We start from the raw sequence: 25111 nt of genomic DNA, 5'->3' as shown, positions 1-25111 counted from the left end.
TACTTTAAATATTATATTGTCGTCTTGTACTAAGAAACAAGAAAGGCATTCAAATACAGAATCATACGGTTATCCCCATTCTTCTGAGAAAAGAATGGAGAAACTTGCGTATTTCATCTTGAAAACAAGGCATTTAACAGACAAACATGTGTCAAAGATGTTTGGATTTAGAAAAAGCTTACCTCAGAATTTACTTTAACTTGTTTGAGTAGAATTTGAATTCAGATGTTCAAACAACAGGATAAAATTATCAGTGGTGATCAATGTGTAGAGTAATGACTAGATACAGAAGCAGTGGACTAAACCCCGAAATCACTGAAGAACCAGTTGGATGCCACCCAAGGTTGATGCGGGACTCTCATTAGATGGATGAATCAAAATAGAAAAATTGCCTTCAGCATTTGGCTCTGTAGTCTTTGATAGTGAACAGCAAATACAAAAGTTCATCACTCTAATTTCAAAGCATTTATACTCTCAAAGTTGTTTTATTTAAAAAAAAATTCTGAAAAAAGGTGTTTGCATCAATACATATTGTACAGCATACAAGCATCATGAAACTGCAGAGTACAGAGGGCTATGAACATTCTCGCCAGTGTTACCTATAAAAGTGAAACACAAGACCCATCAGTTGCTCAATTGTCTTCCAAGCCTCCAAGAGGAAAAGTAAAAACATGGAGGGAAAAAGGAGGGGAAAAGAAAAGAGAGGGGGAAAATGACCTCAGCAAACATCATTACATAGTTAATATCATGAATCACTTTCTGTACAAAACATTTGTTACACTAAGTGAATTAATAATTTTTCTTCAGCAAAATAAATGGCAACCAGGTACTACTTTGTAATTATTGGAACAGTATCATAAATACACTTCTCTCACTGACTTCCTTATATAAAAAAAAAGTACTAGAGAATAGGGTACAAAAATGTTTGATAATCTTAAAAGGGGGCTAAGTTTTGAAAAAAAAAACTTTACAAAAGAAGGAATAAAATAAGTCCTTTTTACACCATGAACAGAAGTAGTTAATTTTCATAAACCACAGCAGAAAATCTAACCATTTGAAAAACGTGACAACATCCCAATAGAAACAACAGGCAATTACAATCAATTACTGCAAAAGAAAAGAAAAATATTTTTCCACACACATGTGCATTACTAAATCAAAACTCCAAAGAGGGAGGGATCGTCGTTTGGGCTATGAAACATACCAGTTATCCTGAACAGTGTAAACGCTGTAAGTATTATCTGCTGGAACATAAACAAATTTCTGAGTGTTTTCTTGCTAAGCATCTACCCCAATAGCGATGGAGTTTCGCAATCATCTGGGAGAGAGAGAGATTTGGTAGCTGGCTTTCCTTGAAATGTGGCCACCTGTCAGGACAGCATCCTTTCTTGTGGGGAAAGACTGTTCCACCATAACAAGAGGTATTCATGAAGATATTCAGAAGTTAATTGACTCAGCTATCTCTCAAAATTGGCAAAACAAAGCTGTGTTTCCTCTTTAGAAGGCATTTCATTCAAAGTTAGAGGGTTTTTTTTGCTATTCTAGGTTGTTTAATAGAGTTTAAACAAAGCATCTAAAAATGAAACTCACCACTTTATACATACACAAGATTGCCAAGCACAGAACTGTTTTTGTTCAGGCACAGGAACGAGCTAGAATGTTTTCTCCACTTACAGTAGCAACTAGTCAGATCATGACATTATCAAGAGGATACCAAACGAATAGTAATTTATAGTAATTGTTCTTTCCAAAATCAACTTGAATTTTTCTGCTTTTTGTAGAATGAGATGCCTAATATCAATTAAAAATAAAGTATTTAAATTAAAATGCAACAGAATGGGAATCAGAGAAGATTAGATTTGACCGTGAATATTTTCAATCAGATCACATACGCTCTGCTTATCCAAGCTTGCACAAAAAAAATATTCACTTGCTTTAACAGCAACTACTGGATCTCACCTCAAATGCCTTGTGAGTGAGGCAGTCAATAATTTGTTAAGGGAAGAGATTCTTTTTGGCTAAATAGGGTTGTCTGTATGAAAGATTTGAAGTACTTCCCCAAACATATTGTAATTGATTCACAGAAACGGACAAATTTTACAGAGCAGTTACAAATGAGAGATTTTTCAAAATGCAGAGAGCCATCAATCATAACAAACACAAACAACAACTTGTAGTTCTGTGCGTGTCCAAATAATAGAAGCACCAGCAATTACAGATTTGTGGGCACCCAAATAATAGAAGCCTGCCTCATGCCTGGTTTACACACTTAAGCTTTCTCTGATTTATCTACATACAAAGTGCTTGTTGTAAACAGATGCTTCCAGTCATGTTGCACCAATCAGATCTGGCAGATGGTATAGCTTTCCCATGTGATAAAATAGATGCATTCCTTACAACAACCCTCAAAATAAACTGCAAGATAATGTGGAAATGTATTCTTCTGTTGGATCTATTTTAGTTGTATTGCAAAACTGTATGAAAAGACAGTATCAGCTCATAACCAATCTAGAGTGTGAAAGCTCTATTAAGAGAATGCCACAACAGGTTGTTCACTGTTGCTGAGCAAATTACATTTAATTGTCTTCCACCTCAATGTACTTTAGGTGTTACAGCTAATTTTCAGGACATTTGTAAAAAATAAAACTAAAAATTTTGTTTAATGGATCCCAAAACTAGAAGTTGCTCTGATGCAGATCAGACTTTGTTGTTCACAATTCAAGAATTCACACTCATGTCAATAAGGTGCTAATACATTAGTTGATGTAAAGATGGGTCAGTGGTGATGCCAAAACAAGGGAAGAGATCATCGAGTGTACGAGTTTATCAAATACTGCTTAAAAATTCACATCATGCAACAAAAGAACCCTCTAATAGCACAAACGATAAAGGGCTAAAATTCCTTAAGAATGTCAACAAAGAAGGTATGCAGACTTCTTTGCCAGTCTTACGACACTTTGTTTGCATTTACTCAGGTCGGATAATGCACGGGCAGTTGGCAGAGGATTCTTGTCGCTATAGGTTAGCAGTCACTCCAGCTTTGCTCTACAATAGCAGATACCCTCTTCTCATATTCACGTTTGTTTTCTTGGTAAAGCTGTGCAGCCTGGCTATTTGCTGGACTGTTTGGATTTGGTTCATCAAGTAGGGACTAGAGAAGAGGAGTAAAGAAAGAAAAAGGAAAAAAGATTAGGGTTAAATTTGGACATTTCACACCAAACTAGTCATTTTGATTGTCTAAGCTTTTCTAAGTAAGTCTCCTGCCACTCTGACCAGTTAAAAGCACTGTACCACACTGCAGGTGAAGCAGTGGGCACTTGTTTGTTTCCCCCCTCCAAACTGCCAATAACAATTTGGAGCCAGTTGCTATCAGATTCTTGACAACACCACAGGAGATTCTTGTTCACACCCACTGTGCAACTACCATTTAACATCAATTCTCAGACAAAGTTGAGGTTAGAATTAATCATGTGAGAAACTTTAGACACAGCAGCATAATTGGCAGATGAATTGGGGAGTTAATTTTTACTAACAGGTGAGAATGTCAGTGTCAGGTATTAGAAATAATCATTTCTATTTACTTTCACAGAATCAGATGCCAAATTCAAATAAGTCATAATAAGATACATGAATTTGGTTACATTAGCTCACTTTACTGGCCTTATTGGAGGTAGCATTTTTTTTACTTTTTATTAACTTGTTCTTTGGATGTAGGCATCTCTGGACAGGCAAGATTTTATTTCTCATTTTCACTGCCCAAATAGCAACTATATTGGGTCTGGAATCATATGCAGGTCAAACCAGGAAGACTTCCAATGGACATTAGAGACGTAGATGGGATTTAAAAAAAAGTCACCAGAATTTACATGGCCACCAATGACTTGCTGTTAATTCAGATTTCAACATCTGGCACAGTCGGATTTGAACCTATGACCACAAAACACTGGCTCAGGGTTCTGGTTTACAGTCCAATGACATTATCACAATGCCACTGCCTCCCTAAAATGTATGTACATAAATAATTTTAAAATTTGAGAGAACAGGTAGAATTAGAATCAAATGTGCTTTTCCTTCACTTAAAACAGAGATCAAAATACGCCACCAGATGAAATATAGCATGAACTAACTGAACATTTAGTTTAAACAGGTCAGCTTTAACAATCTATTAATGCTAAACACTGACCAACAATCTCTACTGCACTTTGAGTGGTGCACAAAGAACTAGGCTAAACCTGCCACAAACTCTCATCTCTAAACCACTTGGAGGGTTGGTAGGTGGGACAGGGAGAAATTAAGTTAACTAGTTTAGGCTGAATGGGAGGGTCCTCTCTTCGAACCAATTAGATCATATTCAGATTTTTATCATTCCTTTTTCTTGCTAAGATGTTTGTTTAGATCAGTCACAACTTGTTTTTGCTTCTTTTAAAAAAAAATCATGTGATTATTTAATCTTTCAACATATATGATGGTATTTTGATATGGCTCATATTCAGTACCACATAGCCATAAAAAAGCCTGTCAACATTTATTCTGGGATGATAAATGAACACCAAACAAAAAACTGATTTTACCATAAGGCACCAGTCTGGGTAAACTGTAACCATGGAAACATTCACACTCCAATCACTTGACTGTAAGTGATAGAATAAACAGATCCTTACCAAACCCAATACATGTTGCAAAGATAAATTAAGTGACAGAAACTCCAAACTATGATAATACCCAACTAGTCAAGATTATTGCAGCATTCTCCAAATATACATGTTATTAGTAATAAGCATAATCCCCACCCTGTTTAATCTAGGCATCACTCTTAACAAAATTCCTTATGCCAACAGTATTTCATCAGGACTGCAGAACATTAAAACCCGCTACAACCTCCTCGGTAAATTGGCCAGTTCATCATGAGGTTCACAGGCCAAAACATCAAAGACCTCCAGTTTTGTCACTGTGTACTTAACTGCATACTCTGATCCACAATGGCACCAATCTGCCTACTCCGTACTCAACACAACAGTATGCATCATTACAGGCTCTCTGACCAACTCACTTCCCAGCTCCAAATTCTTAGCAACACTGGCACCCCTCCACTTCAGAGTGACTAACTGCAACAGGCACAATAATGGTGGATTAGAGATGTACAGCATGGAAACAAACCCTTCGGTCCAACCTGTCCATGCCGACGAGATATCCCAACCCAATCTAGTCCGACCTGCCAGCACCCAGCCCATATCCCTCCAAACCCCTCCTATTTATATACCCACCCAAATGCTTTTTAAATGTTGCAATCGTACCAGCCTCCACCACATCCTCTGGCAGCTCATTCCACACATATCCGATTTATATTCAAATAGCCACCTCCAATCAAAATTCTCCAGTTCCTGTCTATATTGTTGGAGTTTGCCTCCCCCCAATTTAACACCTTCACCTGAGGAATGCTGTTATCCCTATCCTTGAGTAACTTAAAACTCACAGTATTACGGTCACTCCAAAATGCTCCTCCACTGAAACTTCACTCACCCGGCCAGGTTCATTTCTCAAACTAGGTCCAGTACAACCCTTTCCTTGGTTGGACTGTTTACATATTGTGTCAAGAATCATAGCTGAATGGTCCTTATAAATTCTGCCCCATCCAAGCCCCGAGCACATAGTGAGTCCCAGTCAATATAGGGGAAGTTAAAATCACCTCCAAGAGCAACCTGCTGTTTTCATCCTCATCTGTCATCCGGTGATGAAAACCCATATCCATTGTATGTTCGCTGTCCTGTATCCCCACCCAGCTACATACCCTAAAGCCATCACCTGCCCCTCACCCACGCTCACCACACAGTGTCATTGTGTGCACCCTGCCTCTTTACGTACTCTCACCTCAATCAACTGCCTGGTCCTTTCTGCCTCTTCTCCCTCTGCTTGAGGCTCTGGTGAAAAGCAGACTAAAGCACTAATGCTCTTTTCTGTCTCCACAGATGTTGCCTGATCTGCATGAGTATTCACAGCATCTGCAAAACTTTGCTTTTGTCACACAAAATCTGCTCCAAGTTCATCAGGCACAAGGCAATTCACTCCAAACTAAGCCTGCTATTTTTTATTGACCCTCTTAACCCACTAGCAGCATATCTTCCCTCAAGCCACGTCACATGTGCAATGAAAACAAATACATTTAACACTTTTTTATAAACATTTATACTTTTGCAATTCTTTTAATTTTTAATTTAAGCTTTTTAATCACTTTTTTAAAAATTGGTTTGAGTGTCAGCACATGGAGTCCACAATTAAATCTACGTGCAAGTAATTGAGGACCTAAAACAGGAGAATAAACACAGCAAATAAAAATTCCAGAAGAAATAAATCTTGCATTATAAACCCTATTGTTCATCCACCTGCTTTGATTACCCATTGAAATAATGGTCCATTTTAAACCATTTGCGAACTAGCCTCTGCAAAGTCACCAACAATGGGGTTGCCAAGAACATCCAAGGTGCAAGTGCAAACAAGACTCGTATTGTTGAGCAAGGTCCACCAACCAAAATTGAGTGTAGGCTTAAAGAACTCCACCCAGGCATTGACAAGACTATCGCTCGGCTCTAACTATGTTTGCACTAAATAAAATAACTTCTAATGATGACCAATAAGTTCAGTTAACATTGCAGAAAACTTGAATTAAGAAGTCATGCTTGCCAATGAAATAGAAGTATAGCATACAATGCTGCCTTTTATAAAATCTGTAGAGGTACAAACCACTGGAAACATTTAGCCATTCAGTTATCCAAGGATAACGGATTACACTTCTATAGATAGACTGTAGAAGCACATATTGTGTCTTTAAGAGTATAGAAGACTAAATGCAGAATTGGTAGCAATTCTCAAAATCATTAAACGTTTGGATAAACCTTTCAGTGGCTGAAGGATCACTAATGGAGGATACAGATTTAAGTGAAAGAAAAGGCAAGGATAAGGATAATTAGGATTTGAAACACAGTGCTTCATAGCTTGTTGGAAAGAGATGAAAGAGAGACCTTCAAAGTGGAATGGGATAAATACCTAATAGAAAAAATGCAGGGGACTGGAATTAACTGGACAGTTCATCAAAAGACATTAAATGGGCTAAATGGCCCCCTGCCATGGTATATTATTTTTCTGAATGATCCCCACTTTTAACCTTATAATGGGGAAGTTATTAACAAAGCAGAAGACTATGGAGTATAGGTTATTTCCCTGAGCAACTCCTGCAAGTGTGTTTTGGCATTTTAATTGGCTGCTGAAAATCACAACTATGTTCATTTGTACTAGATATGACTACAGCAGGTGGATAGTTTCCCTGCCCGCAGAGGATTGCAGACCATTGATTTGATTTGTTGGTTACTGGACTGCTTAGTTCTGACTAAAGCATGCAGCCTCTGGTGTTTAGCATGTGTTCAGTTCTGCATTTCCCCATGTTGACTCCTCATTTTATGTATGTTTGCTGTTGTTCCTGGCATGGACTCCCAGATTCCTCAAGGAACCAGGGTCAATTGCCCAGCTTGATGGTAATGGTGTAGCGAGGGATGTGTTGGACAATTAAATTTCTAGATTGTGGTGGCTCACAGTGCCTCAGTGATGCACTTTTTTGAGCTACATCTGTTCTTAACCTCTCTTATTCAAGACAGTGATAACATAATATAGCATAACAGACAATGCTTGTTAAATTTCTTCATGGGATTTGAGTGTCACCGGCTAGACCAGCAGTTATTGCCCATCCCTAGCTGTTCTTTAGAACAGCACTTCACAACCTTTTGCCCATTGTGATCCCAATTAGAGGCCAGTAAACATTTGACAACCGCAATGAGAATTGAGAGTTAGGAAGGCCCTGTGAGAGGCCAGTTTGCTAGAGCAGAAATGCAGCTGTTATAACCTAGTGAGAGCTCCACGACAATAATTACTGCCTCAGAGCTCCTGATGCCAAAGTTTCAGCTCACAACCCCATTGGAGACCTGTCCTCCGCTTAGGGAAGTTTTGAGTCGAGAGTAGGGATTTTTTGTGAAGACAGGACTTCTACGCCATAAAGATTCTGCAGTGATCACTTTTGCTAATACTGGAAAGGATAAATGGATCAGCAATAGTCTGTTTGGTGAGAATAAAACCAAAAAGAGTTTTCCCATGTTAGCTCTGTTACCGCAAGCCCAGTCTGGTAGATTGGTTTTCAGGACTTTGCCAGTTTAGTGCAACTAGTCCACTGTTGGTGATGAAAACTGAAGTTTCCCAGCTGCAGCATATCTATTATCTTGCTACTTCCAAGTAGTGTTCAACTTGAAGGAGCAAGGATTTGTCAGTTGAGGCAAGATAAGATGACAACCCGCAAGATTTTCCCTGACCCTTGGTGCCATGAGGTTTTATTGGATCTCAGATCAATGTTGAAGGCTACCATAGTCATTCCCTCCTGACTCCAAATCATTGTGACAACCTGGTGGCCCTAATGCCTTGTCAACTAAAGGGCATATCCACAGATGGTGATAAAGGAGACAGGGATACTGCTTGAAAACATTATTCTGCATATATAACCACATCTACTCCTTCCAATTCAGACATAGGTGCTCACATGCTAATGAATAACGATTGACTGGGATGGATGTGCTTTTCTCATTTCAATGCATACATAAATGTCAGATAATCCATCTATTTTATTGCTTTACAACTCTTCTGTAGTGGTTTAATTCACTTTGCAGGTCAAAAAGCCGCTTGAAGAGCTGCTTGAGGATATTAAGTAATATGTGGGGCAGACTAAGAAAGGCAGCCAGATTTCACTTCTCCCAAGGACACAAGACAAACAGATTTGTTTAAAATCATTTAATATTTCACGATCACTACTACTGGTATCCCCTTCTACGACTCAATTTAAGGTACCAGACAGGTTTGGAGAACAGCTGCCCATTTAGAGGATTAGTGAGTCAAAAACTGGATAATAAATTAAAAATCTGCACTGATAATGGAAAACTACCATACAAAGTAGCATTCCTCGATCAGAATAAAGTTCAACAATTGGAATTTTGGAGAGGAGCAATAAAAAAAAAATTGAAGACAGGCCTGTGGATTTAATAAATCTAAGACCAAAAGGAAAAATCAAGCACAGCATAACAACAGAAGTAAAAATGTATAGAGATATAAACAAAGAAATCAAAGCAAACAAAAGGTTAAACAAGTTTGGAGCAAAACCAATTAAAGAAAGGGTAGGTGCCATTGAAAATTTAGCACAAATTAACACCAATGAGTACCTGGGGTTCTGTTTTTATGAAAAAAAAGATAGTGGAATGAAAGGATATAACATGATAAGAGTGAACAACTTAATTCTAACTCTAAAGTCACTTGGACATGAAGGTTGCGAATTTAACACCTCTGATCAAGAGGGAGAAAAGGATAAATCTGGTAACCACATATTAGCCACCCTGATATTAGCAGTGGATACAACTCAAAGATTAAAATACACAGCAAATTATTGACTTGGAAAGATATTCTCCCTTTAGAAGCTTCCAGCTATGATTTATAAAAGATAATCGCACCTTATATAGTGTTCTTTCAATCAATAACATAACATATTGATGAAGAGAATATAACGAGTGTTAGATATTTAGGATTGTTAAAAGGTATTTTGTAACAAGCTGCCCTAGAGGCCTATTAATAAATTAGCTGAGATATCGTGGACAGTAAATGATAAAAGGATAGAAAGCAAATTAGTGGCTCAAGGATGGTTATCAGCAGGAAGAAAATAAACACTAGTCTTCCAGGAAGATCAGTTTTGAGATCATTCCCCTGTATAGAACAAGTTAAAACCATTTGATGTGCAAACTATCAATTTGCAGATGGTAGAGAAAGAACCAAATTAACTATGAACACAACTGCAAGTGACTTCAAAAATTCAGTTTCATAGGTTGGACAGATCAGATAACATAATGAGAGAAAAATTACCTGAATAGACGTTAAAATTGATGAAACATCATAGGTTGGGCTCCATCGATTCTGCAATATGTCTAAACATATACTGCCATCTGCATAAACTGAAAACAAAAAAACACTACAGAAAATTTTGTTTCTAATAGTAAAGCAAACAAGATATGAAAATTACAGTTACCACTTTGTTTTCAGAATATATTGAACAAAAATGGGTATTGACCAGGGAGCAACAATAACCAACATGATATGATAAAGAACATAACAGTGCAGTTCAGGTCCTCCAGTCCTCAATGCTGCACCAACCTGTGAAACCAATCCAAAGCCCATCTAACCTATACTATTCCATTTCATCCATATGTTTATCCAATGGCCATTTAAACGCCCTTAAAGTTGGTAAGTCTACTACTGTTGCAGGCAGGGCATTCCATGCCCTTACTACTGAGTCAAGAAACTATCTCTGACATCTGTTCGATATCTATCACCCCTCAATTTAAAGCTATGTCACCTCATACTGACCATCACCATCAGAGGAAAAAAGGCTCTCACTGTCTACCCTAACTAATCCTGTATGTCTAAGTCACCTCTCAACCTTCTTTGAATGAAAACATCCTCAAGTCCCTCAGCCTTTCCTCAATAGCTTCCCTCCATACCAGGCAATATCCTAGAAAATTTCCTCTGCACCCTTTCCAATGCTTCCACATCCTTCCTATAATGCGGTGACCAGAACTGTATGCAATACCACAAGTGCAGCCACACCAGAGTTTCGTACAGTTGCAGCATGACCTCATGGTTCTGACACTTGACACACCGTACACCTTCTTAACAACCTGGGTGGCAACATTCAGGGATCTATGCACATGGACAGACATCTTTCTCTGCTCATCCACACTTCCAAAAATCTTGCCATTAGCCCAGTACCCTGTATTCCTGTTACTCCTTCCAAAGTGAATCATCTCACACTTTTCCACATTAAACTCCATTATCATCTCTCAATCCAGCTTTGCAGCTTAGCTATGTCCCTCTGTAATCTGCAACATCCTTCCGCACTGTCCACAACTCCATTAACCTTAGTGTAATCTGCAAATTTACTAACTCATCCTTCTACACCCTCATCCAGGTCATTTATAAAATGACAAACAGCAGTGGCCCCAAAACAGATCCTTGCGGTACACCACTAGTAACTGAACTCCAGGGTGAACGTTTCCCATCAACCGCCACCCTGTCTTCTTTCAGCTAGCCAATTTCTGATCCAAACCACTAAATCACCCTCAATCCCATGCCTCCGTATTTTCTGCAATAGCCTACTGTGGCGAACCTTATCAAACACCTTACTGAAATCCATATACTCCACATCAACCATTTTACCCTCATCCACCTGTTTGGTCACGTTCTCAAATAACTCTAAGGTTTGAGAGGCATGACCTACCCTTCACAAAACCATGTTTTTAATTCACAAGGGATATGCACAAATTAATTAACAACAGTTTCCTTTGGGGCTTTTTGCTACTTTAAGGACAGTTTAATGGGAAAGGTGGCACTGCCAAACCTGGTTCTTGAGCATAATGTGGGCCAAGTGGATAAAGTTTCAGTGGGTGAACATTTAGGGTACATTAGTGTCTATAAAACCTGTGCCCACACCTCCTCCCTCACCTCTATCCAAGGCCCTAAAGGAGCCTTCCACATCCATCAAAGTTTTATCTGCACATCCACTAATATCATTTATTGTATCCGTTGCTCCCGATGCGGTCTCCTCTACATTGGGGAGACTGGGCGCCTCCTAGCAGAGCGCATTAGGGAACATCTCCGAGACACCCGCACCAATCAACCAAACCGCCCAGTGGCCCAACATTTCAACTCCCCCTCCCACTCTGCCGAGGACATGGAGGTCCTGGGCCTCCTTCACCGCCGCTCCCTCACCACCAGACGCCTGGAGGAAGAACGCCTCATCTTCCGCCTTGGAACACTTCAACCCCAGGGCATCAATGTGGACTTCAACAGCTTCCTCATTTCCCCTTCTCCCACCTCATCCTAGTTTCAAACTTCCAGCTCAGCACTGCCTCCTTGACTTGTCCGACCTGCCTATCTTTTCCACCTATCCACTCCACCCTCTTCTCCTTGACCAATCACCTTCATCTCCTCCCCCACTCACCCATTGTACTCTATGCTACTCTCTCCCCACCCCACCCTCCTCTAGCTTATCTCTCCATGCTTCAGGCTCACTGCCTTTATTCCTGATGAAGGGCTTTTGCCCGAAACGTCGATTTCGCTGCTCGTTGGATGCTGGCTGAACTGTTGTGCTCTTCCAGCACCACTAATCCAGTATTTGGTTTTCAGCATCTGCAGTCATTGTTTTTACCTTCTGCATTATACAGTTTAGGCTGAACAATTAACAGGAGAAAATCTAACTTCAACATAAACACAGATCTAACCTGAATAAGTAGGAGTTACAGGTAATCAGGAAAAACAGTAATTGAACAATTGGTTACCTAAAAAGAGGAGATGGCCCAGGCATAGTTAAGGTGAAAGATAAGGCAAACAAAGCCAGAGCTCCAGGGATGATAAAAGAGATTAAATGATGATTAAGAAGAAAAAGTTTGCTCCATGTCAGACAGAAAATATATTTGAGAACCAGATTAGGTATAGAAAACTTAGAGAGGTGAGAAAGCAAATAGAGAAATGCAGAGAGTACAAAATGAGACAAGTAGCTAATATAAAAAAAGGGAACTATGTGTCATTTGTCGTGATAGAAACAGTAAAAGAATGAGAAGAGGAGGAATAGTGCAAATTAGGGACCCAAAAAAGTACTTATACATGGAGGAGAGGCATAGCTAAGGTATTAGATGAATACTTTGCACGTCTTTATTAAAATGCTACCTAGGTCTTGATGAAAGAGAGAACTTAGGCACTAGAAGTTTTCAAATGGATGCGGTAGTGGGATTAAATAGGTTGCCAATAATTGATAGCCTGTCAGTATTTAAAGTTGACAAGGAACCAGGGCCAACGCACACAAGGATACTGAAGAAAGGGAGATTGGAAAATGCTGGGGCTTGGGCCATAATTTTCCAGGTTTCCTTGGATTTAGGGTAATGCCACTTGACTGAAGACTTGTTAACATTATTCAAAAAGGGTGTAAGGATAAGCCAGGCAATGAGAGGCCAGCCAATTTAGTTCAGTGCCACGAAGACTTTTAGAAACAAGCTGAGGCCTGATTAATGAAAACCAGTATGGATTTCTTAAGGGAGTTTTTTTGATGAGGTATCAAAGAAGCTTGATGAAGGCAATGCTATTGAGGTAGTGAGTGTGGGACTGCAAAAGACATCTGACATTGCGTGACACAGACTTGTCTGCAAATCTTATAGCTCATGGAATGAAAAAGGAAGAAAGAAGTTAGAGGAATATTTGTTGAAGAATTTCCCACGAGTCAGTGCTGGGACCCTTGCTTTTCTGTCACACATATTAATGACTTGAGACCTTGGCATACATGACAATTTCAAAACCTGCAGATGATATAAAACTTCAAAATGTTATAAACTGTGAGGAGAGCACAAAACATGAAAAAAAAAAGGATCTCAACAGCTTGGTGGAATGGGCAGTCAACGAGAGATGAAGTTCAATGTGAAGAAACTGAGATTTCTCACTTTATGAGACAGAGATGAGAAACAATGTAAACTAGAGGGTACAAATAATGGAGATGTAGGAGCAGTGGGACTCTAGTAGTTAGTGGAAATGCTGCAACTAGTTCTGAGCATCTCACTTTAGGAGGGATGTGAGGTACTGCAGAGAGTGCATAAAAGATAAGATTCAAGAAAATGGTTCCAGGGATAAGAAATTTCAAATATGAAGATAGATTGCCGAAATAAGGGCTGTTATCCTTGGAGAGAAAAGGCCGAAAAGAGATCTGACAGACTTATTATAAATCAGGAAGGAGCAGGAGAGATAGGGAATATCTGTTCCAACTCATGAAAAGATAAAGGAGAGAGTACAGGTTTGAAGGAATTGGCAATAAATAAAAGCAATGCAAGGAAAAGCTTTTTCTCTCAGTGAATATTTATGTCAGGCAATGAATTCCAGACAAATGTGATTGAGGCAAGTTCAATTAAGGCATTAAAATGGAAATTGGATGGTTACTTGAACAGAACCAATGCGTAGGGTTATCTGAAGACAATAAGAAGAGACACTAATTGACATTTCATTTGGAGAACCTGTACACACAAGATGGGCCAAATGGCTTCCTTCTGTAGCATAACAATCCTGTTGTAATGAACTATAAAAGACTATCCTTGGGTTTGATCTTCCTGGTGTACACAATTATCCAAAGTCTGCAAGGATTTTTTTTAAGAAAAACAAATGTTTCTTTATCCCCACATTTGAAGGTGGGTCAGATTCAGGAAGGGTTACAAATATCAAGGTCCCATAAACACTTACAACATTCCCTGTTGTGTATTCTACCCGATGTGCTCATGCGCTTACTACAGAAAAGTTCCTGTTCCTAATTATTGTGCAAAAATCCTCTTTGGAAAAGTGCCTCAAGCTACAAGTTCAGATCTGCTATAGTGGTTTCCACAGTTAGTCTCAATTAGATAATTATCTTGGCTCACATTTGAAGAATGGCAAACTGGAATGGTCAAGAAACCAGAAAGGTGTCAGGACACTATATCCCACTACGAATCAATTACATTTTAAAGAACAAGTTTTAAACGCTTACCATTTGGATGGAACATTTTTGATACAAATCTAACAGTTGGAGGTTTATTAGGATATTCCTCTGTGAATTCTATGACCAGTTTGAAAGTACCTATAAACAGAAAGCAAATGATTCTTGCTTGTACCTGTATATCAACAAAAAAAACTGAATTGCAAGTGAAATATTAGTTATGAATTAGAGCCATCATTCTCCCATTCAATCTCCTCAGTACATTCACCCAAGGAAAGTTGTTTTAGAGTATGCAATACATTACAAAACCTCAGTAAGTATTCCTTCTGACTATAAAACATATGGGGTATTTCTGTAGAATTTTATAGGTACTTTAATTCTACGTATTACCTAGATTAAGCATTAATTCCTAAATAGATACAGTGATACACATACTAAGCATTAAATCTGAAAGCTCCATAACAGCTTCTCTTTAAATATGCATTTTTCTCCCCCACTTCCCCAAAGATTTTTCTTTATGTTCAACTCTACCCTGCAAAAACATCCTACAACATATAACTGATTACTGCATTAAGTTGAGACTTGTCTTCACCTGCCCCTTGATTCAGGAATGATATCTACTCACAGTCATATATTTCTATTGTGGGTCTCCACATAACTTAACAGGTTGATTTTGACTGACAGATTTTTGTGGGGTAGGATGCCTCTTGAGACCACAGGATTCAAATTGCAGATTTGTTCCTCGTTATTCTTGCTGCTCTGCCTTATTATTGCATGATGGGTCTTGTAGTGTAATGTTTGATGGACAAGCTTTTTTTTTTTGGAAATAAACACTCCCAAATACAAATCCATGCAATGGGATTACCAGTGCCAAATATGACCCCGACCCGAACCGTCAATACCATCCTTTTGGCTGTCCAGGTCAAAGCAGCTGGCTTGACAGTGCCTTAAATATTAATTCCCATCATGAGTGATATAGTAGTTACAGCATGTATAATTTACATAGCTTCTTCAACAGTGCTTCCTAGATCTGCAACTTAAATGTATTTTACGCTTTGGATACAATAACAAATGTAGCAGGTCCATAGCAATTCCAGAACTGCAACTTCCTCTTGAAAACATACAATAACTTGGTGTTGAAATATATTGCCCCTTCTATTATCAATGGATCAAAAGATGGGAATGCCTCCCTAATAGAATCATAGATATACATACATCATGCAGACTGACATGATTCAAGAAAAACAAACAGTTCCCTTGTTATGGACAATAAATATTAGCCATGCCAATGGCAACTTCATTCCATTTGGTCTTTGATATTGCTACTCGAGAAATTAGCAGTATCACTTTACTTCCATGCATCATTAGAAATGTGTGCATTGTACTGTGTCAAGGTATGGTGTTCTTCTGGCTACTTAATAAACATCAGGAGTCAAGTATCTTTTTAAAGAGTGTTAAATCACTTCAGTGACCCAACATGTAAATGAACCAATATGATATGCAGAAAGACCCAAGTCCATGCTGGCAACTGTCAACACAATTAGTTTTCATTTTCAGCAGCAAAAGTCACCAGATAACAACATGCAGAACTGAGCAAATTAATCTTCTGTCCTGCTTTCCCACTTTTTTGCTAAAATAAATTAACAAAAAATGATCAATTCAGTAAGTTTCGTTCAGCAATGCTAACTTACCATCTTCAAAAGGTGTTCCTTCTGGTCTAGAAGCAGATAAAGTCAAGAAGCAATTAAAAACCATTAGAAGCATTGAAACACATTAGGGACCAACGTAAATGTACATTCTAAACAGCAGAATAAAAGCAGCCAATATATAATTTGCATACAAATTTTAAAACCAGTGCATTAACATTTAGTATTTAAATTACTACAAACTTGCGCAACTTAAGATTGCTCTGCCACATGCCGTGACAGACTGACCAAGTCATCTGCAGCTTACTTAGATAGCAGAGGCCACATCAGTATCCCACAACTATTCTGAATTGGCTCCCAAGGAGTATCTACTAGGAATGATTATAGTTAAAGCTTTACTGGAACAGATTTATAAATATTCCTCCTCTTTTCTAGGCGTGTTTTTGCATTCTTACTAAGATTTGCCTTAGTTTAGACATTCTCCAATTTTATAGAAGTTAATTCTCACTATTGATGATTGGAACAATTTAGTAATTGTACTATTTTCCTTAATTGTTCAAATATGATTAATTACCATGTTAGTCATTTACCAGCAAACTTTGAAAATAACCTTTTAAAAATGTCTGCTATAATTTGTGAACAATCTGGATCTGTACAATTTTAAAATACTACAGCACTCTCAATTTTTGAATAATTACATCACGCATTGCAATAAAGAACAAAGAAATTGGCCTAGAATTTGTGACAAAGGTAACAGTAAGGTTTTCAGTGCTGAACTTCCATTGTGTATACAGAGTTCAATACGTTAATCTAGTAGCTGCTCTCAGGGGATACCCTGTTCACCCACAGGATGTGGTATTGGGGACCCTTGGCAACAGACTTGGCCCCAAGAGAACCACAATGGATTAGAAAACTACAAATGCAACATTACTATTCAAGAGGGACACAAAGCAGGAAAACAAAGACCAGTTAGTCTTACAACTGTCACTGTGAAAATGTTAGAATATGTTATTAAACATGTACACAGGAACCTTGATTATCCAAAGGACACAGGCTGGGAGTATTTTGCACGGTTAATCAAAAACCAGATAACAGTTTAGCAAAGCATCAGGACCTTGCAATCTTGTCGGATAATCTGATATTCGAATAATCAAATGCTGGATAATCGAGATTCCTCTGTAGTAGCAGGACACTTAGCACAGAATACAATCAGGCAGAGTCAACATAATTTTGTTAAAAGGAAACAGGATTTAACAAATTGAATAGAGTTCTTTCAAGATGTACTAAGTAGGGCGGATAAAGTAGGACCATCAGATGTAGTAAATTTGGAGTTTTCAATGGAATGCAGTAAGATGCCACATAAAACGTTTCCAGACAGGATCAATTTCATGGTGTTGTGGATAAAATATCAGCATAGATAGATGACTGGCTAACAGAAAGTCAGTGTAAATAGTTCATTTTTGGGTTGGCAAACTTTAAACTCCTGTTACAGGGGTCAGTACTGAGACTGATATTTATAATCTAGAGGAGAGACTTCGATGAGGATCAGAATAAACTGTAGCCAAATTTGCTGATAGGACAAAGATAAGTAGGGAAGCAATTGGAGAATACGATACAAAGTGTTGAAGAGATATCGATGAGTTTAGTGAGTGGATTAAAACAAATGCCAGAGGGAGTGCGATGTGAAAAAGTATAACTTGTCCATTTTGGCAGAAAGAACGGCATAACAGGTTATTATTTAAATGGAGACAGATTGTAGAATTCTGCAGTAGACAGGGATCAGGGTATCCTTGGGCATGAATGACAAAAGGTCAGCATGCAAGTATATAAAGTAATTAAAAATGCAAATACAGCATATAAATAGAAATTGCTCAGCCAAACAGGTCTTGAAATGACCACAGTTGGAGGCACATACAGTTTTTTTCTCCTTGCTTTTATCTCCATACCAATGGGTAAGACCTGGTGCAGATTACTGAAACACGGTTGCAGGGAGACCAGGACTGGACAGTGAAATTTCTAAGGGCACTCACTATTTCCAAAGCACAGACAAGCAGCAGCAGGAGGTGGAATTGATGTATTGGTTCAGGATGATATCAAGGCTGTATTAAGAAATAATATTGGCATGAGGGAACAAAATTAAAGTCAGTCTGGGTGCATGGAAGCAGGCCACTGAAAGTTCACTGGGCTGATTTTTAGGGTGAGAGTGTTGGATTATGAGGAAAGGTTGAGCTAGCTGAGTCATTAGAGACAAAAAACCCTGCAGATGCTGGAATCCAAAGTAGACAGGCAGGAAGCTGGAAGAACACAGCAAGCCAGGCAGTATCAGGAGGTGGAGAAGTCAACAGAAGACGACGAGCTTATATTCATTGCAGTTTAGAAAAATGAGTTAGAGGAGGCAGTGTTGGACTAGGGTGGACAGAGTTTAAAAAAATCACAACACCAAATTATGGTCCAAAAGGTTTATTTGGAGGCACTAGCTTTCGAAGTGCTGCTTCTTCATGAGCCACCTGAAGAAGAAGCAGTGCTTCGAAAGCTAGTGTCACAAAATAAACCTGTTGGACTATAACCTGGTGTTGTGGGAGTTTTATCTTTGAAAAAGATCATTTTGAAGGGGTTCGAGAGGGTAAATGCCCACAGATTTTAAAGCTTGGAAGCATAGTTGAAAAACAATGGACTCCCCCATTCGCTTCCCCCCCACCACCCCCCACCCCCGTCACCATCAATGAGATGGAAGGGATTTTTTTTTCCACAGAGTCTTTGGAATTCTCATCCCCAGGGAACCGTGGAAGCTGGGACAATTCATAACGTGTTCAGGGCTAAGTTAGATAAATTTTTGATCTACAAGGGATTTGAGGCGATTGGGTGAGGGAGGAAAGTTAAGGCCACAACAAGGTCTGCCATGATCTTATCAAATGAGGGAGCATGATCGATAGTCTGAACGGTCTTCAGCTACACCTATTTCTTACAATTAACTTTCCCTCTACTTCCATATTAAAATTTGCAGGAAACATTTTGGCTACAGCATTGAGGAAAGAGATTGAATTGGGTATTGTGATCGGTATTGGAAAACTTTCCAGGTCTTGAAAAATCAAATGTTACAAGTGTCACGTTTCAGTCCTGAGGAAGTTTAGAGTTTGAAATTTTGAAGAAAATGCTGTGAGGATTCTTCAGTGAGTCTCAGCGCTATTTGTTGCAGACACCACATCTCCTACAGGAGTAGCCACTTGGATAATAAACAAGCTTAGAGGAAATCTCTGATGAGATTTGTGGACAGCTGTGAGAGACATGAACTGTTCTTTCACCGTTGGAAACAAAATCTGGGCTGTAGTCATGCCTGGATTGCATCCCTAATAGACTACAATTTATTCTGCTTGGACAAGCAAGTACCAAGAGATCTGCACTCTTTAGCTAGAAAGAGGGGATTAAAAATGCTAGCTGAGGTTGGCAATCTTCTTCACTAACCACAGTAATTAAAAGTATTCAAGTTAGATGTGCACATATCTGGGAAGTTGGAAGATTACTGCACAAGCTTACAATTGATATATGGCTTTTTGGGCCGTCTTAAAATCAGCAATAGCAGAGGATGAAATCAGAAAGGAAACATGAACATATTTCCATGTATGAAAAATGTTAGCTATCAAATTCACTATTCTTTATTTTCATACTTAAAGAATTCAGTATAAATACGAAACTTATTTTGGCATTGATGTAGTAAAATTTGTGGACGGCACGGTGGCACAGTGGTTAGCACTGCTGCCTCACAGCGCCAGAGACCCGGGTTCAATTCCCGCCTCAGGCGACTGACTGTGTAACGTTTGCGTGGGTTTCCTCTGGGTGCTCCGGTTTCCTCCCACAGTCCAAAGATGTGCAGACCAGGTGAATTGGTCATGCTAAATTGCCCGTAGTGTTAGGTAAGGAGTAAATGTAGGGGTATGGGTGGGTTGCGCTTCAGCGGGTCGGTGTGGACTTGTTGGGCCGAAGGCCTGTTCCCACACTGTAATGTAATCTAATAATTATCTTTCTAATTTTTTTTCTAAGAAAGAAGATATACTAAATGTATTTAAAGTTTAGCATGGTATGATGACTATTTCATAGACCAACTAACAGATCCCTCTGGGTGGTAGCACTAAGTTGGTAGGAAATTATGAGCAGCTCTTTTCTGTGGACTTGCATCTACAAAGTCATCTATGATTGCTCTACATTTTATTACAGGACAGCAAGATCTCATTGCATGAGCAGGAGGTAAATTTGAATCCAATATCTGCAGTACAATAAAATACAAATGACCCACTGCACCACATTTCTTCAAGATGGATTTTAAAATCTTGAAGTGTCCTACTGCATGATTATTCATTCTTATATATTCAGACTTGTAACCTTCAAGAATTGCCTTGTTTTGTGCAAAGTTTGTAACATACATAGAAACTGCATGGTTAAATTAAGGAATTATTGTGTTGTTGGGCTTACTTTTTGCACCTCCACCTGACAATAATCAACTAAATTTTAATTGGGAATATACAAAAATAGGTGAAAAGAGGTCAGTGAGTAAATTGACTAAGATGAATGTTTACCGAAAAGCATTTAAACGAACAGTGTCCCTCTCTAACAGTTAAGAGCGAAATAGGTGGGGTCTTGAGTTATGTTCTGTTTTTTAAATATGAGAAATGCTGGAGGTTTTTGTTTAGCCACATCACTTAACTAGCACTAAACCAAAGCAACATATATCCCCATCATCATTCCATTACTCACCCAAATATAACTGCATTCCAGGACATAATATTATTGTCAGAAGGTGCTCCGCTAACACCAGCTGGAGGATCCTCTTGTAGCCTAGTTAGACAGCACATTTTAAAACTCAAACTTAACATTTCTGATTCATCAATAATAACCTGTAGTAAGGCTAATCAGAATAGTAAAAAAAATTCCACTCAGTGGGACTTCTATTACAAGATATTACACAGATTTCCCAGGGGATGGGGGTATGCACATGTCTTCAAGATGAGTTTCACACAAATTGAGTATTGTATTTAAAAATCACCCTCTAATTGTGATTTTCAGATTATAATTGTTGTTATTTTGAATATGATACTCTTAACAAATTAGGGAAAGCAAAACAGATCTTACTGGCAGCCAAAGAATTATGCTCAAAGCAGCCACTTGGGTGGATGCCATTCACATTTTCATTCCTCAACAGCAGCAAATCCCCAAAAATTAAGAGTAATGCCTTGCTCTACCTAATCCTGAGGGACAGCTAACTAATACTGCTTATATTCCATACAACTATCCTAGATTTTGACAGATTGCGCCATTAAAGCTGAAAGCTGGTCATGTAACTAAAAATCATTTAACTGAAGTGGTGAAGGTTAAGGTAGTCTTCAATATAATTCTCAAACCTAGAGAGAAGTGGAAGCCAACTCATCATGACAGGAATTACTGGAACATCCATGTTCATAATACTTCTAAAATAGATTCTAAAACAAGCTATTTTTAGAAAATGGACAGTATAAATAGAGGCATAGCTTGGTGGCTCATGGGATTAAATAAGTTAAGAGATAGTACCCTCTTTTTAAATGAGAGACAAGACCTTAGCTGCTTGATCTCATGTGCTTAATTGGTGTTATCTGTAAATGTCACATTTCTTGATTGCTTTCATCCAGTTTCACAACATATTTGTTAGGATGGAAAATATGCTGCATATAAAAAGTACATAAAACATCATTCAGGTATTGTATGTGTGGTGGATGTTTTGCAAATTATGTTTGATAGTTAAGCTTTCCTCCACACTGTCACCCTATCAGAAACTGCAATGGGCTTCTTGCAATGCAAGACCTCACATTTCGATTGTCTAATGCTTCCAACGCTGATATACCTTTGTTCCAATAACATTCCTAAGTTCTGACCCTAAGAAGAACTTTTGCTGAAGACACACAGTACCCTTCATGTATTTATTCTCCTTCTGGGACATGTTGCAGCTGTTTGGGTAGAATGTGGTCTGCATGAGCTATTGTCTATCAGAGACTGCTTGGTGATAACTATTTCCTCACCAAACCTTCTGGAGACCAAGAGGAACCAGAAAGTCAAAACAGTTGTTTAGTCATAAACCGACACCTTACCACCTACCAAACTGTACTTTTAACACACCTCTCTGAATTATGATTTGGAGTGCATCACTCTAAACTTTTGCTATAAATTCTGTGTCTTACGATCTTATATTCCACAACCACCTGATGAAAGAGCAACACGCGGAGAGCTAGTGCTTTCACATAAAGCAGTTAGATTATAGCCTGATATTGTGTGATTTTTAACTTAATCTCTGAATTATGGCATTTTTAACAGTTCTAAAAATAACTGCTAACTAATTTACAGACATTTTCCCCCATTAATAAGTCAGTACACATGCTCATCAGTAGACTAAGGACAAGACAGCACCATAAAGGAGGTCATAGGTTCAATTTTATAGTTTTCACTCAGTTGAAAATTGATCGATAAAAAAAAAGAGTACCAAGCAAAAAAAAAAAATTGGTTATGTCAAATGTCAACCAAGTTTAATCTTGGTGACAGTTAAATCTGATGGAAGTGCAGATCTGGAAACTGGACAACAGAATGGATTACATTGAAAGTGTACAATATTGACAATACTTCGTGTACACTAATCATAAATGAATATGCATCTTAAAAAAATTCTCCATGCATGTCTTGGAATCATCAAAAGTCCTTGGATAAGTTGATGAGAAGACTTTTCACAAATATGTTACACAACATTTTTAACATACAAAGTAATTCCAGATTCAATGTCTTTAATACAGGACAGACACAAAAAGTGGAAGTTTTTGAATAGTTTCTGCACATGCACCTCAGCCAAGACAAAAAGTGAAATACAGTTTAACTTTTTTTGGCATCCTTGTGATAAACATGATCCAAGGCTCAGAGGACTGAAAAATTTAGTTATAATTCTTTAGCATGTTGCTTAAACTAACACAAGAGGTTATCATTTAACATCCTGACTCATCTACAAACCAGTCAGTAATCTTACACTCTCTCTACAACAATCCCTGACTTCACGTTCACTCTTGCATCCATAATTTGGCTTCCCTTGTATATCACACCTTCTCTACTCCACTCAGGACAGAACTTTCAGCCATCTTGAACCTCCAATTCACAGTTTCTAAATACCGCTGTTTGATGCACTGTGTCTACAAACTGTGAAAACAAACAGCAATTCAATTCAAAATGTTTTATTTCCAAATGTGGGCAAATTAAATGATACCAAGGTGAAGCACTTATGGTTATAAACAGTTGGGTTGGTGGACAATTGAAGTTATAAAGTTGTGACTAACAAAGTACAATTTTGGTGTGAATCATTGAATATATTATCCAGTCTGATCAGCAATGTGCTGAAAGAGTGTAATTACACTTACTCAGGTAGAATATTTGGTTTGGAACAACTTGGATTTATGTAGCATCCTTAATGATCTCAGGATATCTCAAGTCACAACACAGAATTGCTTGTGACCCTTGGCTGAAAGGTGCAAGGCAGCACTGTGCCAGCACATACTGTTTGTGCTCATTCATGAGGGATGTCAATCTAGATAATGCAACAGAGTTGGTGGCATCTGTCGACATGATGTGGAAGTGCCGGTGTTGGACTGGGTGGACAAAGCTAAAAATCACAGAACACCAAGATATAGTCCAACACGTTTATTTGGAATGCTGCTCCTTCATCAAGTAGCTGTTGGACTATAACCTGGTGTTGTGTGATTTTTAACAGCATCTGTATTGTCATTCACCTGAGGGGGGAAGAAAAGCATTGGTGGTGGGAGGTAGATGAAGCACTAAAGTGTTAAAGACACATTTCCCAAAATAACATCCAAGTGACGAGCACTATAACAGTGCTTCTAATATTGTTCCAATTTTAAGGACTAATTTGCAAAACCAATAGTAAGTACATGTATTGTATTAATTAATACACAAACCTCGAACTTGCTTGACCTATCCTTGTGTTCGAGGAAGATTTACATTTACAAACAGGACACAAAGTCAGCAGTGTCATTACTTGGCGACTGACACACACAGTATTTCCCTACCACTCGAAACTGCCATAGACATATGGACGGACACACTGCACCTTCTCAGGGCTACTGCACTCCAAACCCAAGCAGTCCCGAGGGCCTGGTTTAACATTTACTTTGACCGACCTCCACAGAGGAGCTACCTGACTGAGCCTTGGCCACACCACAGGCCTGGTCGACACGGCGGGCCTAGCAGACACAGCCCCCAAATTAAATAACAACGAGCTGGACACTTAGTCAAACTCCCAGCCCGCGGGCTGATCCTTTTTGGTATATTTGTACGTGTGGGTGTGGGTTCACCTTTTGAAGTCCCTCATCAGCCGCCGCCTCGCCGGGGTGGACATAGCGACAACAAATCAAGCCGCGGCAAAGCCACTCAGTTCACGGTGACCGACCTCAACGATCCCACATTCACAGCAACAAAAGAAACGCGGCCGTGTCCCGGTTTGACCGCGAGCTCCACTTGGCGGTAGCAGTGGAGGCGCACCGTCTACTCTCCGCCTCTGCCCTCCTCCCTCCGACGGCCCGCTCCCGATAAACAGCGGCCGGCCAGCCTACCTCCGTCCGTCCCCACCCGCACCGGCGCACACCAACCAATCACCAGTCCGGCACTGAACCCATCAACCAATCATCCGTCCGGCAATGACCACATGAGCCAATCATCAGCCCGGCTCGACCAGCGATGTACCCGGCACTGACGCCTTCAGCCAATTACCAGCCCGGTACTGACATCATCGACCAATCACTTTTCCGTGATGTCAATACTCACGGCCAATCACGGATCACGTCTAATACACCAATCGGAACTGGCCTAGGTC

At 39.0% G+C, this 25111-nt stretch overlaps 1 protein-coding gene across 1 annotated transcript; it reads right to left on the bottom strand.

Moving 5' to 3' along the window:
* Positions 1-455: 455 nt before the first annotated feature.
* Positions 456-24873, bottom strand: LOC140492022 (ubiquitin-conjugating enzyme E2 A-like). The gene is made up of 6 exons (XM_072590648.1): positions 24594-24873; positions 20974-21054; positions 16270-16295; positions 14630-14719; positions 9940-10028; positions 456-3151 (listed from the first exon to the last, which is right to left on the bottom strand). Exons 1-6 carry the CDS (start codon positions 24635-24637, stop codon positions 3023-3025), a joined length of 459 nt encoding a protein of 152 aa, XP_072446749.1. The 5' UTR covers positions 24638-24873; the 3' UTR covers positions 456-3022.
* Positions 24874-25111: the final 238 nt, after the last annotated feature.

The sequence above is a fragment of the Chiloscyllium punctatum genome, chromosome 20, assembly GCF_047496795.1.
Source record: "Chiloscyllium punctatum isolate Juve2018m chromosome 20, sChiPun1.3, whole genome shotgun sequence".
In the NCBI taxonomy this organism is placed as follows: Eukaryota; Metazoa; Chordata; class Chondrichthyes; order Orectolobiformes; family Hemiscylliidae; genus Chiloscyllium; species Chiloscyllium punctatum.
The sequence above is the reverse complement of the archived record's forward strand: the minus strand, read 5'-3'. Positions and strand labels throughout refer to the sequence as shown.